Source organism: Ptychodera flava, chromosome 11 (assembly GCF_041260155.1).
Source record: "Ptychodera flava strain L36383 chromosome 11, AS_Pfla_20210202, whole genome shotgun sequence".
NCBI classification, from domain to species: Eukaryota; Metazoa; Hemichordata; class Enteropneusta; family Ptychoderidae; genus Ptychodera; species Ptychodera flava.
This window is the reverse complement of record NC_091938.1, coordinates 24306964-24325209: the sequence shown is the minus strand read 5'-3', so window position 1 is coordinate 24325209 and position 18246 is coordinate 24306964. Positions and strand designations below refer to the sequence as shown.

The following is an 18246-nucleotide window of genomic DNA, read 5'->3' as shown; positions in this document are numbered from 1 at the left end:
GATCACCCTTGTTACAAATATTCATCAGTTGAAAGCCAAAGAATGACAAACCATGGTAATATATTACAAATATAACTCGAAAGATTATGGGAAAATATATACGTGAAGGCAAAGTGAAAAATTACAATCCCTTAAGGTAGAATGCAGCTAAGGGACAGATATCCGGACTTTCTAATTTGGAAAAAATGCTTTTCTGATCTACTACTTGTGGTGAGATGGGTCATTTAAAAGCTCTTTGAGTGAAAAAAATCAACTTCTCACTTCTCCGAAGTTTAATTTTTCTCCATAGTGTTAACACAGGGATGGCGGCCATTTTGAATTTAAATATCGGTGAACTTAGGTCATTGAAGTTGTTTCTCCAGTACCAAACTTTGCACGGTGACTCCTGATTTTCATTTTCGGGTGGGTGAGAAAATATTTGAAAGTTTCTTTGAGCAAAGTTTGAGCAAAATTTAAGTATTTCGAGGCACGTAACACCTTAAGCTCATAAGACCATTCCCTTACTTCATCGACATGCATTTGCTTGGTCTACAGGCAAAAACCCAAACCAAACCAAAGCAAACAAAAAAACTAGCGTACTGACATGTCTGTTGCATATACTCTAACCACATGTACTTCTGAGCGCCACCAGTATGCGGTTAATCACCCGCAACCTTGGATACCAAGGCCCTTGACCTACATTCGTGAAGGGACCTGAACTGATGAGTCCGTGTGGACTGTAACCATGGATCCTGCAGCGAGACTATGGTCTTTCGTGTAAGCAAGGTCATCGTCACTTGTTGAAATCCTGCAGATATCAACGCAATTCATTATCCTAGAAAGAATCACATATTGCAGGTCTTAAAATAGTGTGATAATCGCTGATGGTCTGTATCGGACAATTGCGTGAGTTGCAGATGACATCGCTGTATCATTTTCCGCACAATTATGCAAGACTAGATAATATTTTAAAACAAGATGTGTAGCCTTTTATCACGTGAATTGATCCCTAAATAATATAATGGCAAGATTGCCGTCTTTGCATTGCATAAAGTAGCTGTTCATCTATACTAGATTTGGAATCCCATACCACTCATTTGAGTAACGATAGTGAATATTTTAGGCACGTAAGGCGCTTTCATGGTGTCAAAGTATGCAGCCATCATTAGCATTAGGGTATTACAAAGTGCAATCCTCCAACCCAATTTTATCTGCACGACCTTTGAACTCGGCCCGAGTATTTTGAAGTATGTACATCACGAATGGAGATGGTTAGGATCAAGTGTGCCCTGCTGGCGACCTTGCATGCCGTTTGTATCGGGATTGTTGCCTCTAAAGGTAGTCATTTATTTTATTTACTTCTCTTTTCACCTGTTGGAACGAATTCAACAGACAGTGGAGATATTTAAAAAGGGGAACCGTTGGGAATATTTGATACAACGGCCTCTACTTGAGCTGTTAACTAGAGATGTACATTTAACTATTTATTCAGCCGTGATTGTTATCCTACGCTAAAGGTGTGGCCATGAGTGTCCATTATTGACATTTTTTCGCTGTGCCTTATCTGCAGAATGTACATGATGCGTTGTCTCGGTCAATCTGTCGTCGTGTTCTGTTCTAATATACTAAAATTCGACATACATGTACATGTACATTAATTCATTTCGTCTGATCTAAAGCCACTGAACGCTAAAACATCTCGTATACGTAAATTAACCCGAGTAAACTTAAATTTGTGCGTTATGAATCACCTCTCTAACAATACACCGCCTCTCGGCCTACAATGAAATAATAATGGTCCATCGCCGAAATGACATCTTAATTAACTTTTCCGAATATATCCTGATCGTAAACCTACAAGCCCTATCGTCCCGAATTACTGTTGAGGGAAAAAATTGACAAAAAATCATGACAGCTACAGGTACTGAAGCTGGGCCGATCACATCCGGTGTGTCGGTCGGTGTAACATGACATTGGTACATGTAAATGCCAGTTCAATTAAAATCATAAAATTCATCGACATTCCCTTAATACTAGTTCTTGATCAGTGATGTCGACATACAGACATAAGTAAATTCAGTAGAAAAATAAAATAAAGAATATTAAGAAATTGTGTACGGCATGAATACGATTATTTAGACCTGTGGTACCACAGCATTTTTCGAGATTTATCGGTATGTTGACAGCACGATCTGTATTACAGTACCATCATGTATCACTCGTCATCGGTGGTGAACTTTGAACCATGATCGTTTTATCACTAATTTGTTTAACGTTTGAGGCACTTATATCCAGACGAATAGTATCAAGCTGCTCTGAGTCATATGTGATCTCTATTGTAACGTTTACCTACACATCACGGTCGCACCTTACAAACAATCAATACGGCAACACGAGGGACACAAATACCGTTGCAAATTTAAGTTACTTGAGCATTAACGTTTTGCCGTTTTTAGCAAGACTATCTATCACCTTTAGGGTGTACCTACTGTGTGAACGTTTCTAAGTTCATCAATTTACAGAAATTGTGTGTGGCAAGTGACATTTCAATTAAAAACATTCTATTAAGAATTAAGTTGATGAACTGTAGGATGCATAAGTTAATAAATACCATGGCATGTTTAGTGATCCTGATAATTATCACTGGATTGCTGTATGTTCACAATAAGATAAGGTTGCCAGTGGGCGTTAATGATTTCTCATCCCACATACATACTATTGCGGTTCTAAGCACTATAAATAGGCTTGCTGACTATTTACCTTTGACAGAAACCACCAATCCTACATTCTCTACTGCGTTATATCACACTGCATGAAACCCGATAATACTTACTGTATTAGCATGGATTATTGCCTGTATTTTAGCTGAAGAGTGCATATACAGATGAATACAGTCAAGAATCCATTACTTGTATTCAGCAAGACTGTATTCATGTGGATTCATGTGAATTCACGTGTATTATTCTATAATACAGGCAATTCATTAGTGTGAACTTATCTGTATTATTGCGTTTTGATGCAGTGTCATTGTAATGGCGCGTAATTTAGGTTCAAATTCAGACTTGCATATGAAAACACAAAACCGTTTCATAGTTGCTTCCCAGCTGTATTTGACAACTCGTCGATACAGATTTGACAATGTAAGACCGTTGTCAAATGTAAGTCTGAATTTTGACCTAAAGTACACACCATAAATGTTGATAGAGTTTGTGATTTTTTGTGTTTGCGCATAAAGATGTAATCCTTAAACAGTGTCAGCCAATTTTAGAACGATCCCTGGTAGCCCTGTCGGTAAAATGTAATGCCTTGTCAGTTGGTGAAAGAGAGGGGTCTTTTATATAAAGAGAAATCAGATACCTTGAATAATTTGAATAATGTCTTTTCATTTCTTCAGTTCAGTTTATTTCAGAACAATAATTTTGTACACGATGGTACAGTCGAAATCCCTCCTTAATATACTGACATGTCGATGAAGTTTTGGCAAAAAATATTGTCAAAATGTTTCACTTAAATTCTTCTGTCATTCCATGATCGTTTTCTGGCGTCTATTGGCCTACAGACACATTGAGTTTGGTGAATGGAGTGAGTCCGTATGAAGGTATTGTTGAAGTTTACATTGAAGATGAGTGGGCAAGAATATGTGACACCAATTTTCTCTCGCCATGGCAAATGAAGGAAGCAGACGTAGTTTGTCGGCAGCTTGGTGAGTTGTGCTCTGTGTGCAAATGTACATACAAAACAGTTCTGCTGCGTCCTACCACATCAGTTTTAGTGGCTGAACACTCAGTAATTTAAGCATGGCACCAATTTGAAGCGTCCGTGGTGATTTTGAACCAGAAAGTAATCTGAGAAAGACAAAACTGTGTTTGATAGGCTGGTGAACTTGAATCATCTTGGACCCGAAAAGAAAATATCGTAAAAAACCATTAATGATAAGAAGAACACGTGATGGACCATTATATATGTATCTCAAACAGCCTTGGTACGAAATGGGACAGATTCCTCATGAAAGTATTTTAAAAAATCCTATATATTGACTAATTTTCATATTAACAGGGCATCCAGGTGCAATGTGGGCATCGTCGGTAAGCGAAGGTGACGAGCATGACGGCATGTGGCTTCTGGATATCGACTGTAACGGTGACGAGGAAAGTATTCAAGAATGCAGTTATGACGTATCTTCAGAACCACAATCGTCATGTAACAGCGCCGGAGTAACATGCAACTGTGAGTAAGGGTAAACAATCAGAGCCATGGATATCTTAACTTGTTTTGTAACGTTTTGAAAGCTATTGTTGCAGTCATACTTGACTGTGAGTCAAACATGTACACAAGTAAAGTCTGCATCGGACTACCCTGTAGAAATAATAACAGAGGTTGAATTCTCCTACCGAGGCAAAACTATGCATTTATTATGAACTTAAGATTGAAGATTTGGAGCTATATATTTTTCCTATTTTAATATTTTCCTAATGCAGATGCTCACTACATAGGCTGTTTCGACAGCAGCGTAAATAATCCAACATTAAGTGAAAGGTCAAAGGAGGACGATCAGAGCATGACAATAGAAGCATGCCTGGAGTTCTGTCGTAGCGAGGTACCTACAGCGCATGCTGGTGTGCAAGCTGGGAGTTGGTGTTACTGTGGAGATGAGTTTGAACTATCTTTAGCCACCGAGAATGAGAATTGTGATAGCAGCTGTACCGGAAATGACACCCAGGCCTGTGGTGGCACTGTCTTCTTGGTGCCTTCTAGGTACATGGGAATATATGATGGTAAGCGATATCCTGTATTAAGTATAAGAACCGAAGATATACCTATCTTGTCTGTAGACGGAATGAAGGTTCTCAAAAGATCACAATAATGTTCGCCCTTAAAAGGTAGTATGCGCCTCGAAAGTCAAAGCCTTAAAATTTTGTTAAAACTTTTCAAGGAATCTTTCAACCACACTCTTTCAAAATCAAGAATAAAAATCTGGGGTCACCGTGCAAATTTGGCACCAGAGAAACAAATTACCCAAGATTTACTGTTATTGAAAATTCAAAATGGCCGCCATCCATGTGTTAACTCTGTAGGCAAAATAAAATTTTCGATTTTAGAAAAAGTAAGACGGTGATTTTTTTCTTTCGCCAATAATTTAAAAATAAACCCCACAAGTGATAGATCAGAAAAGAAATCGTAAAATTTTAAGACTCCGAATAGCTGTCCTCGGAGACGCATTCTACTTTAAACAAAAAGCCTTTTTGTGGTTGATTTGTAATTTTTTGAAATTTTATTACTTTAAGTCAATGCATCAATAAATGGATTTTCATGCATTGAATACATTACATGGAAATATACAGGATAAAAATAAATAAATAAATAACTCAATATTTTTCGGACGAAAACGAGGCTGCACCAAGGAGCAAGTCTGGTCGTTTCGTTCTGCGATTTATTGGTCTTTCAAGCCGTGTACTACTCTTTATATCGACAAAGACTTTGTCTAAGAACACATCAATACACCGACGATCCGGTGAGTAGGGATTTCTGTAAGAAATCATTGTTCGTGACGAAAATTTTCGTGGTTATCTTTCGGGCAAGTCTGTCAAGTTCAGGAAGACTCGATATTGACAGAGACAATAATGGCCTCCAGCCAGAGTTATGCAAGCGCGGTACATGCAAATGTACCCAACAATAGAAGTAGTGACAGAAACAGCGATGTGAAACCAGTGTTTTTGAAACACTACGAAGCCATCTCAAGTGACAGTAATGGCCCAATTCTTTCCGGTTCGGAGCTGTATAAAGCGATGGCTGATACGATCGATCAATCCGGTATTACGGGTATCCAAAGAATTAGGGGTCTGTGGCGGTTGTACGTGAAAGACAACGCCGATAGAATTATTCTCCTTACAGGCGGAATTACTGTGCGGGGAAAACGAGCGAACTTGTACGATGAAAACCCCTTTATTTCAGCCAGAAGAGAGGCTTCCGATCGAGTGATAGTTAGAAATCTGCCGTTATCAGTGGACGACTCTGTCATACATGAGAAATTTACAGAACTCGGACTAAAAGTGAAGACAATAACAAAAGCGAAATGGAGAATAGATGGGAAATTAACAAATGTTGACAATGGTGATCGGTATGTGTTCGTTGAAAAACTAAAACAACCGATACCATCAGACTGGCAGATCAAGATGGGAGGATTTATTGTCAACGTTCTCTATCGAGATAGATCTAGCTACCAGAACACTGGGAGTTCAAGCAGCACACCTTTCTGCTTCAAATGCCTACAGTCAGGACATGTGAAAACTGAGTGTCGAAATGAAGTAGTGTGTAAGCGCTGCAAACAAAGTGGCCACATTCAAACAAGGTGTCCGATGTACAGCGCAGAAATTCCACAGCAGGTGATACGTGGAATGGAAAGTGTCGACGAGAATGTTGGTGCTGTTTCCGCTGGTATGGATGTCACGGGCAGTGACGATTCCGTCGTGGGGCATGACAACAGTGCAGGAGATCTACAGCTGGCAAAAGACGATCACGCCGTGCCAATGAAGCAACCAAAAATCACTGACTTTGTTCCCAACAAACCGAGGGCTGAACAGAAGGTAACAACAGCAGTCGCTTCGAACGATGCAAAGAGAAAACATGTCAGCACTTCAACAGAACTATCAACTTCAACTCAGTTATCTGACATTGAACAATCAGACTCTGACGCCGAAGATTCAGCGTCCTCGAGAAAATCAAAGAACATTCAAAGCAGAGAAAACAAGGCTAGAGGAAGGAGATAAAGGTGGAATGTTTCATTTTTGTAAAGTTGATTTTTCCACATGTCTCTGAATAATTTGCATTTTTTATCTCTCAACTGTAGAGGTCTAAGAGAAGTGGGTAAAAGAAAACAAATATTCAGATGGATGAGAGAGCAAAAGGCAAATGTAATTTTTCTTCAGGAAACATACTGGGATGAGTCTATTACGGCACAAATCCAAAGAGAGTGGAAAGGCCTTTGTATAATTCTTTTGGCTCCCATCACAGCAAAGGTGTTGCAATAATTATATTGATGAAAGGATCGATTGTGAAATATTGAAAATAAAGTGTGGCGATGATGGAAGGAAAATCCTCATTTCTTTGAAAATTGATGACGAAATTTTGACATTAGTAAATGTGTATGCTCCAAACCAATACAAAGATAGAGAATCTTTTTTCACTTCGTTGAAAAGTTGGATTCACAAATATTGGAACACCGATGGTTATATTTTTGTCGGAGGGGATTTCAACACTGTGTTTGACCCCAAGTTAGATAAACATGGTACAAAGTCTCATTCATGTATTTCAAAGAAATTATTGAGTATTGTTAAATATTTCAAGTTATGTGACATTTGGAGAGAGCTGAATCCAAGCAAGTTACAGTACACGTGGAGACAAATCTCACTTGGTCTTGCAAATAGGCTTGATTTCTGGTTAGTGTCAAAACATTAAGTACTTGCATGTGTAGACTCTGCTGATATTCGACCAGCTGTAAGAGCAGACCACAATGCAATATCCCTAAAAATGTGTCTGTCTCATTTTCCTAGAGGACCTGGCTACTGGAAGTTCAACACAAATTTGCTGAAAGATGAAAACTATAAGATTTTAATTAAGGGGTGTTATAAATGATACCATTAATGTCTATAGTAAACAATGTGATAAAAGAAATCTACTCGACATGATTAGGATAAAAATTAAAGAAGCTAGTATGAAGTTTTCAAAAAGGAAAGTAAGAACAATGAAAAACAGACAGAATGTCCTACAAAGTGAAATAGCTAACTTGGAGGATACAATAGTTAATCAGGATAATAAGGATTTAATCAAATCATATGAAGAAAAAAAGAAAGAATTAGCGGAAATTTACGTTAGGCAGTTAAGGGGTATCCATATCAGATCCAGAGTGAAATGGTACGAAGAACGGGAAAGAAATAGTCGTTATTTTCTAGGGTTGGAAAAGAAGAGATATAGGGCAAAACAAATAACAAAATTAGAGGTGAATGGAAAGATAGTTACAAAATTAGATAAAATTCTAGATGCAGAACGAGAATTCTATCAAGACTTATACAAATCGCAGGGAACAGACGAGAACGAACTTTTTCAATATTTCAATGATATCAATATAAAATCTGGCCTCAAGAAGAGTGATGCTAGATCATGTGAAGGAATCATTACAGAAGAAGAGTGTACAAGAGCAGTATGGCAAATGAAAAACAACAAAACTCCAGGTCTCGATGGAATTCCAATCGAATTCTACAGGTGTTTTTGGGATACTTTGAAAACAATTGTTGTCGATGCTTGTAATGAGGGGTTTGATGTGGGAAAGTTGCCAGCCTCACAATGTACTGGCATAATTACTTTCAATTGATACATAAAAAAGATTCAAGACTTGCATTAAAAAATTGGAGGCCAATATCATTGCTTAACCACGACTATAAAATACTGTCGTGTGTGTTAGCAAACAGACTGAAAAGGGTTCTTCCAGCATTCATTTGTTCTGACCAAGTTGGGTACATTAAAGGAAGATTTGGTGGGCAAAATGTTCGAGTGATTGAAGACCTCATTGATTTCTTTGAAAAGGAAAAGAGGGGGGGGAGCGATTTTATTTCTTGATTTCTGTAAAGCTTTCGATACAGTTGATCACAAGTTCATGTTTCATGCATTAGAAAAATTTGGTTTTGAAAGTTCGTTCATTAGATGGATCAAGACAATTTACACCGACTGTAATAGTGCTATTGTAAACAATGGTTGGATCACACCAATTTTTAAGGTTGAAAGAGGCATTCGACAAGGATGTCCGCTATCGGCTCTATTGTTTTTAATAGTTGCTGAAGTCTTAGCACAAATAATAAGAAACGATAATAGCATAGGAATTAAGGTGAAAAACAAAACAATTAAAATAACCCAGCTGGCTGACGATACACAAGTCTATATTAGCAAAGAAAAGTCGTTAGCAAGGGTGCTCAATCTAATTGACCAGTATGGAAAGTATTCTGGTCTCAAATTAAATAGAGACAAGTCAGAGGGACTAAAATTGGGGACATTGAAAAATTTAGATAGTCTTGGTTTTATTCCTTGGCCGAAAAAACCTATTAAGGCCCTCGGGGTTTATTTTGGTCATGATGAAAGTGAAGTGTTAAAACTTAATTGGGACAATAAAATTGAAAGAATAGAAAGTATGTTGAATAGCTGGAGGAAACGATATCTTACCGTATTTGGTAAAATAACGATTCTAAAAAGTCTTGCAATGTCAAAAATTACTTATCTAGCCTCGATGATAGAAACACCAAAATATGTGGTCACACGTTTGAACAATTTATTTTACGATTTTCTGTGGGATGGAAAAAAAGGAAAAATTAAAAGAAGTATAGTTATTAACAAATTAGAAAATGGTGGGCTTCACATGATTGACGTCGAGTCACTAATAAAGGCACTGAATTGCAGATGGGTCAAAAGACTGATTAATGGTGGTGATGACACTTGGAAAGCAGTTGTAAATCTTAACTTAGAAAGGTTTGGAGGTGTTAAGCACATTTTTACGCTCAACCTGGACAAACGAGCGCTCAAGTTCATTACAAAACAGCTGCCAAATTTTTACAAAGAAGTGTTACATAGTTGGTAAGAAATAACAATGAACGACAAAGATATACAGGTGAAACCAAACATAGTTGGAGAACAAAAAATTGGGGGAAATCGTTTTGTAACAAGTGATAAACAGGTGTTATTTTTCAGAGAGTGGATTGAAGGTGGTTTTATTTACGTTGCAGACCTTTTTATAGATGGTAATTTTATTCATCAGGACCATGTATAGAAAAAATTTCAGACAAGAAAAACTGGATTGTACAATACCTTACAATTAAGAAAGCTATTCCACATCAATGGAAACGATGTATGAATTTGTTAAATAATAATTTACTTGTCAATAGACAAAGACGACCAATAATGATAAAGAATTCCAAGGGAAAATATTCCGACATATATGATTTTTCAAGTAAATATTTCTATTTGGTGTACATAACAAAAATTACTGACGACTCATATGCAAAGGTAATTTGGGAAAATCAGTTGGGAACAGGCTGTGATTGGAGTACGATTTGGAATTTAAAGGTGAAAACTATGACAGTTAGAAAATATGCACAATTTAACATTTTTCTCTTGTATAATAAAATACCACACAGGCACAATCTATGGAAATGGAAGAAAGTTTACTCACCTATGTGTGAATACTGTAAGCACATTGAGAATTGTCAGCATTTTCTTTTTGAATGTATCTTTGTGAAAGACTTTTGGAAATATGTTGTACAGACAATCAATAGAATTTATAGAATAAGTTTGAAGTTATTGTGGAAACACATAATTTATGGATATTTCCTGAAACAAAAGAATCTAGAAGATTTGAATTTTATAATAATTGTTGCAACTTTTTCAGTATATAAAGCGAGAGTGATCAACGAAAATAATATTCAGAGATTATTAATTGAAGAATTGATTTGTAATAATTATTCAAAGAAGAGTAAGGTCATTTCAAAGTTTCTTAATGACTGGAAATGATATTGTTATACCCCTTTTTGTTATGAAATAAAAAGTATATTTTTTGAAAAAATAAATAAATAAATAACTCAATAAGAGAGCATTAGTTAAAAAGTTATAAAACTACACATCTAAAAATAAGCATAAAAAGTTGGTGAGCACCGTATAATCAATTAAAACAAGCAGGAAGTTGACATGCAGATCGGTCAAGAAATGGCTTAGAAAAGAATAAACAGGCACAGTAAAGAACTTTAAATTATAGTATTGGCAATGGTGGATGAACGATATTTGAATGAGCGACTGTGGGCTTTGGAAACATGATATATATACTTCTGGTGTTATACTGGTGAATTGTTGAATTTTTTGTGAGAAGGTCAGACAAGTAGATAGAAACTTTGAGGACGAATATAGCAAGCCAGTATTTTTTATTAAATGTAGTCACAGCATTCAAAATCTAAGATTTGTGTATTTCCATTAGTGAGCGTTGACAGTGGTAATGTAATAAACCTAACCATCACAAAATTATGACTTTTTAGATATCTAAAGTTCAATTACCGTTTAAAGTAAGCGCGTTGCAGTTTTTTTGCACGTGTATTTCAACATTGATTTGTTTCGAATTTTCTACAGTCTCCATGGGTGATTGTGGTGGCAGCTCCCTCGGCAGCCGAGGAACCGTGTATTCACCTGGGTTTCCGGGGCGATTTGACCAATCAACGTTGTACGACTGCGCCTGGCACGTAACGGCACCCAACAACACTGTGATCACTAGTGACTTCATAATGTTTGACATCAAGGAAGGATACTTCGTCGAAATAGTCGACGTTGGAAGCGGTGAGAAGCAGACATTCACAGAAAACGATGACTTGTATGTAGGCGACACATCATTTAATCGTATGGATGTGAAATTTTACAATGAGGGGCAACCAGTTGCTGGAAGCGATGGTATATTCGCACTGGAGTGGGAAGGTAATCGTGTACTTATGCACAGATGATATTTCATTGAAGATGTAAGACAACGAAAGGGGAAGTATATGGCCGTACATAGCGATTTATAGAATCGCACACCCCAATGGGCGGAGATAATATGTCTCACACGTCGGGGAATTTTTGTCTCACACGAACGGAAATACTCCAACGAGTATGAGACATTCCGTCTTAGCCCATTAAAGTGCGGATTATTTTTCTCACGTCCCTCAATACTTAAAAACTACAGGTATCGTATTTTATTGCAGAAAACACCAATGCCATGATGAATTTCTTTGATTTATATTATCCCAAACCGAAAAATATAGCGCACATTTACGCATATCAAAGAGTGTACTAAGCAATGTCATTTTGTTACTTGTGACAGATTTCTTCTCGCTGCTGTAACATCATTTGGTAATAATAATTTGACGATGAATTAGTCAAACTAAAACATGACTTCGTGCTTTGGTATATCTTCATATACTTGTCACCGTGTACAAACCTGTTCACTTTGAAGTATGTTGTTTGTCCGCGCTATAGTCCCGGATTTACGGTACGCGACCAATTGGTCACATACTAGGCGCGTAGCGTGGAGGCAGCAAATAAGATTCGCCAAACTAAAATATGTTTCGCTCGCTATAGACTGTGAGAACAAATCGATCCCACACTGTTCCCGCACTTCAAGGGTATACCAAGGACATATAATACCTGCATGTAATCCATTTCGTCTTGTTAAATTACGAAGTTACTCTAATTGGTCAATTATTATTACAAATGGCAAAAACACGCACATTGATTATAACCAATACACTTTTCGATGACCGATGTGGTAAAGTTAAATAATGTATACATATTTCTATCTCTCTGTCCATGGCTCTCTTTCTTTGTCATTGTTTAGCTATCTACAGATGTTACCACGATGGAACTGTTGAGCATGGTACAGTATACCCTGACGATCAGAATCGATATGATCCCGGTGAAACGCTACTTTTAACGTGCGACATAGGACACTACCCGTTAACAAACGTAACAAATGTAACGTGTCTCGATGATGGTACATGGAACGATGAGTTATCCGACTGCATCGGTAAGAACTGATATGAATGCTTGAATGATAGTTTTCTGTACACTATATTTCATCAAGAAATTATTGCCAACAGTTTACTGATAGTGTGGACACGGGGAATACGACCTGTCTGGTAATAAAAGCCCGGAAACGTGTGCTACGTACGTACGTTGAACCGCGCTTTAATAATAATAATAATTGGTTATTTACCCGATTTGAAAAAGTCAATTACATGACACATGAACTCGAGAGGAGAAAATAACAATGTAGAGGGTAAATGGGGAGTCGGGAAATAGCTTACAGCTAGTCTAGCCCGAACCCCGTCATGGTAGCTTGTCTGAAAAAACAGTTAGCAAAGGGGGCTCATGATAACAATAACAAATAGTTCTTTAAGTAAATAAAAGAAAAGTGCTGAAATAATTACAATATCGTAGAAGATCACTAAATTACTACATGGCAAAAGTGAAATCTGTTACTGATTGATCAAATATTGTCTAAAAGTGTGTTTGAAGTTATGTAGAGAGTTTGTGGACTTTATATGAAAAGGTATGTCATTCCAAACTCTTGCTCCAGAAAAAGAAACAGCAAACTGGCCTGAATTTGTCATTGCATGATATGGACGTAGGTTTTGAAGTTGACAATTTCTAGTATTATAGTCATGGCAACTGACACTGAAGTAATCTGATAATATATGTGGTGAATGCTTGTGAATCAAGCTGTAAACGAAGGTACCTAGAAGGAATTTATGGAGTTTAAAAACATCGAGAATATTAAGTTGAGTGAAACAAGGAGCTGAGTGGTCTGTGGTTGATTTGAACATCATCGTGCGAACAATCATTTTCTGGGCTGCTAAGATACAGTTTAAGCGTGTAGAGTACGTACTTCCCCAGACTTCTAGGCCGTAGCTGATGTGGGGAAGTATAAATGCATTGTACAAAAGTAACAAAATGTGTAAAGGTATAATGGATCTGAGTCTGTACAAAATTCCACATTTCTTCCGAATAATCTTATTTATCTTATCAATATGTGTGCATAAATTGTAAATCAAGACTAGATATTAATGAAATATTTTACTTGGCCATCAGCCATCGACTGTGGTGAACCAGACGACATAGACAATGCAGAAAAGTATGGAGACGTATTTACATACAACAGTACGGTGTCCTACAAGTGCCATGATGGATATACAATAGAGTACGGAGATGGCGACATAACATGCCAGGCTGACGGTCAGTGGAGCGAACAGCCAATGTGTATCGAGTCCCCAGGTACACGTTCTGATTCCGCTATTGAAACACAAAACTTTAATATTGAATGCTTATAAACCTCATCTGAGGTTACCAATTTGTTAAGAGAAATATACATCAGAAGTAGATATCGATAAAAAATCAAGCAAACATATATAGCACCGTGAGCAACATATTTGTAGCACAGCGTTATAGGGATATTGATTGGGATCTATTAAAACCACACCTTCACATATCGAGACAAAAAGCTAGCGTAATTTGGGAAAGTAGCTTCGGTTTTACACTATCTTGTCATTTTTATCCTTTTTGTGAATATACATTTCCTTTCGATATCCTACACTATCATATGTATCACTGTTTTCATTTATTACAATATTTTGTTTCTTTCAGGAGATCCCACCGCTAGATGTAAGTTGAAGCATTTCTTGAGTCCAGTTTATGATTGTGTACGATATAATACGTATGGTTATGGTTATGCATCAACACTGTAATATGGGATATTTCAGGATGAAATTATAGATATATAGCATCATGTTCATATTAAAGTTTTGTTTTCCTTATTAACACGCTCAGACCCTTGTCATTTTTAATTGTGCCTTACATGTTCTGTCACCAGATGTCGGGGCGTTCTTTGGTATTATTGCCATTTTGGCTATAGTTGGAATCATCATCGCATTGGCCGTATTGTGTTATAGGTAAGAAAGATTTCAATTTCGTCCTCTTTCGTCAGTCATGACGTATATGACGTCATGTGCCTATGTTTTCGTCGCGCATCACAGTCTGAAGACCTTTGTTTTAACACTGGAAAAGTTGGCATTAGACTTTATTCCACTGCTGTCACTGCAAACGTTGCTCTCGACATTTTGAAAGATGATATCGCCTGGGCTAGTAATCAGACAAGCTAAACAATATTTTCCCCTTCACAAATGCACAATTTGCGGTGAATTGATAAACAAAACTGTTCTGCCTTGAGAAGAAAAATGGCATTTATAGACGTTTTACAATTGCAGCTACAGTATTATAAGTCTGCCATTGACTGTGACAATCATCTATGATTTGAGTCAGCAGGGTCAGTGAACTTTCTATGCAATAGTACTCGTGTAAAGAAATGACAAGCCTCCTGTCCTGTGAAGGGACCATAGCCGTAGTAACCTAGGATATATTTTCACTTTGTATATAACATACATGCAGTGTTTTTGTTGGCAAATGAAATTTTTTGGTCTCAGCAATAAATTGGACTTTGCACACATACATCTGTCTTGACATTTTGAATTGATTTTGGGAGTAAAACGACAAACTGTGCTTAACAGATAAAAGAGATACTGGAAAATGCATAAGAACGTTACAGCTAAAAAGGAAGCCATTAAAATTTATTCCAGGTCGCATAAGGCTAAGAACAATCAACACCCCGATGACAATTACATGGCAACGTTGGAGGACGCCGAGCCTTCGCATCACTACGACGTTCCAAAACGATCCTACTTCGGCGGTACTGATGGGACGTTCACGGTTAAAGCCGCTGATGCCCCAACGCATGACTATGAGAACACCGTGAACCCAACTTTCACCGGATACGAAGCCATGACTGCCATGGCCGACGAAATGACGAATCCGAAGAGATCGAATGGTGACGTCGCTGACAACGTTTACAATTATCCAGATGGCAACGCGAGAGACTCGGTGTATGTCTTTAGCGACTGCCATGAATCTGAGAGCGAAAACATTGGTTCACAGAAAATGGACTACTCCATCGGCCAGAGTCGAGGACAGGGGATAGGCAACCCTAATGACGTCATCAAAACTAGCGTGGAGCAAAGTACAAAGGCCCATGCAGTAAGAGACAATAAAACAGGGTTAGACGGAAACAAAGGCTTTTCTGTGGACACTTGTACCTCACCAATATACGCCGACATTGACGAAAACACGTTTGGATTTGTTGACAATGATCTCTATGAGCCGAGTGATGGCGCCGTCCGCTCACAGCCTCGTTCTTCTGAGTACACAAAATCTTCGCAGGACATAGATGATGCATCAGAATTAAAAACTTCAACCAACACAAATGATAATATACATTTGAGTGATCATCCAGCAACAAACGCGAATGGGAATAACACAAGCCAAGTCCCGGCTAGATATGAACCTTTAACAGTCTTTCCCGCCGATAAGAGTTACACGAGTCTGCAGTCAGCAAAAAGAGATGCAGTTGACAGGGCTCGTAGCTATACCAACAATAAAGATGAAGACTCTGCCCAAGTCATGGACGAACAAAGCAAGCCTGAAACTGAAGACAGTGTGTCAGACAACGAGACACCACCCAGTACGCTAGCCATGACGAGACAGACAAGCGATATCGATGGCGTCACTGCCTTGCCTTCCGACCGGCAAAATACATTTGGCAAAAGCAATGGATTCGCAAACGATAACAACATGTTGATCGGAAATGAAGACAATGCGGACAAGTGCACATCACCAGTGTATGCCGACATTGATGATGTCTGGTTCGGGTTTGTTGACAATGTACTCTATGAGCATGGTGATGACGCAATACCGCAGCCACAGTCTTTGGACGATGACAAATCGTCACGGGGTGGCGCTATTGCTCCAAAACCACATGCATTCGACATCTTGGACGAGAAAACGCCTTCGGAGGGTATTTCAAAATTACACACTTATGGGAACATTGAAAATCCACAATTTGCTGGTTACGAGTCGATGTCCGTTGTTCCAGAAATTGAAAATATGCAGCAACAGGTCCAAAAGGGTTACATCAATGCCGGTATGGAGGATGACTCTGCTTATGTCCTCGGCGATTCCACTGAGCTCGGCGGAAACGGAAGTGGGTCACATACGGTGGCGCCATCACATTTACTACCTGCCGGGACGAGTGGGACAAATGGTAACAATGACGTCATTTCCTCGACTAGCCCTGAGCAAACGGCACTTGACGAAAGTGCGAGATTCAACAAAAATAATAGAAGTGTCTACGAGAATGAGGATTCTATTGGAAACAAGTGCACTTCACCAGTGTATGCCGACATTGACGATGACACTTTCGGATTTGCTGACAATGTCTCCTATGAGAAGGATGGTGACGCCATCTCGCGTCCTCGGGAAATAACATTTAACGACAACGATCGAAAAGATTCCGAAAACGACCATTCAAACAAGGGCAGTGAAGAAGCCTATTATTCTACAATCTGAAATGACGCAGCTGATGAATTTATTAAGAAATATAATGGATTAAAAGATAAAATGCCTCTGTTAATTACAGCGCTCATCTCCCCATATAAACGTACAACGTTATGATTTACTCTCAGCTTATATCAATTACCAATGCGACGTTAAAGTCGAAACTTTCTCTTTTAAGGTATAACATGAACAGACTCTCACTTATGTCAGTGACAAAAATTAAACATAAAATGGAATTTTCTCCAATTCGAATTTTGAGATGGCGATATTACCTGTTCGAAAGACCATGTATTTAGTGCATATCACAATAAACATGTAGAACTTTGGATATTCACGGCAGTAAGATTTACGTGTATGGACGCTAGCTAAAAATGTTGCATTTGACGATTATATAGATCCCTAGAAGATTCATCTAAATGAAACGTGACATGGTTACAAGCACACAACATGTGATCATTCGAGAGCTCTAGAAATTTCGGATATAACTCAGAATGTAACAGGGAAAGAGAACCAAGGCTTAATCGGCATATTGATGTTCAGACTATCTTTGTGTCGACAATTGCCGAAGTGAATCTTTAGAACTTACAAAGATTTCTTACCACTAATCTGTCTATATACAAAGTGGTGTACTGTATTCATATTACATGTAAAACTGTGTTCAATATGTAGATAATTGCCTTTGTTTGTGCAATAAAAAGTTTTTTTCTTGAATTGAAAACACTTTGGAGGAAGGCATTTCATTGAACCGATTTCTTTTACCGTATTATAAAAGCGATTTAAAAATAACTTGCCAGTATTATTTTTCGGGAAAGGGAGTGCAGGTCCAATGTCATTTTTTGCAGTTTCAAAGCCACCTATCTTTTATAGGTGTACTTTTTAGAAGTTAAGCCCTATTAAGATTTACAATAATTTCCACGAAAAAGCTACTTAGTGCTCAGGCAGTTTTGCCTTATATTTTATGTTTACTTGTTGTGCAATATACCCCGGCCTGAAAACCAATGTTATGAATGCAACAAACCTAAGTTTCCTTTCGCTGATAGTGTTTAAGACCGTTTGCTTTCGTGTGTGTACTGATGATATTTGAAAAGAGATTGTACGGTCTTAGTGATATGTAACAATATACATATAAATTGGTATAAAGATAATGGGATCGAAATTCAAAATTTCGTTGAACGTGCGAAAATTTAGTTTTCGGAGCTTACTTCGACATAAATCCTAATAAACTTCTACCCTTTGTCTTTTAATTTGTTGTGACGTTAGGCTTGAGGT

The 18246-nt window shown here is 37.8% G+C and overlaps 1 protein-coding gene across 1 annotated transcript; it reads left to right on the top strand.

Moving 5' to 3' along the window:
• The first annotated feature begins 1224 nt into the window (after positions 1–1224).
• On the top strand, positions 1225–17695 carry LOC139143890 (uncharacterized). The gene is made up of 10 exons (XM_070714481.1): positions 1225–1317; positions 3539–3682; positions 4036–4206; positions 4458–4754; positions 11137–11475; positions 12374–12562; positions 13627–13809; positions 14179–14196; positions 14405–14483; positions 15168–17695. The coding sequence occupies exons 1-10, from the start codon at positions 1242–1244 to the stop codon at positions 16987–16989; spliced, it is 3318 nt and encodes a 1105-aa protein (XP_070570582.1). The 5' UTR covers positions 1225–1241; the 3' UTR covers positions 16990–17695.
• Positions 17696–18246: the final 551 nt, after the last annotated feature.

What these genes read in the sequence shown, in the direction of transcription:
- LOC139143890 (XM_070714481.1), top strand. Translation starts at nt 1,242, where the DNA reads ATGGAGATGGTTAGGATCAAGTGTGCCCTGCTGGCGACCTTGCATGCC. An exon ending in CGGGATTGTTGCCTCTAAAG is followed by an intron (nt 1,318 to 3,538) that starts GTAGTCATTTAT and finishes ATTGGCCTACAG; the next exon opens with ACACATTGAGTTTGGTGAAT. An exon ending in CGCCGGAGTAACATGCAACT is followed by an intron (nt 4,207 to 4,457) that starts GTGAGTAAGGGT and finishes TTCCTAATGCAG; the next exon opens with ATGCTCACTACATAGGCTGT.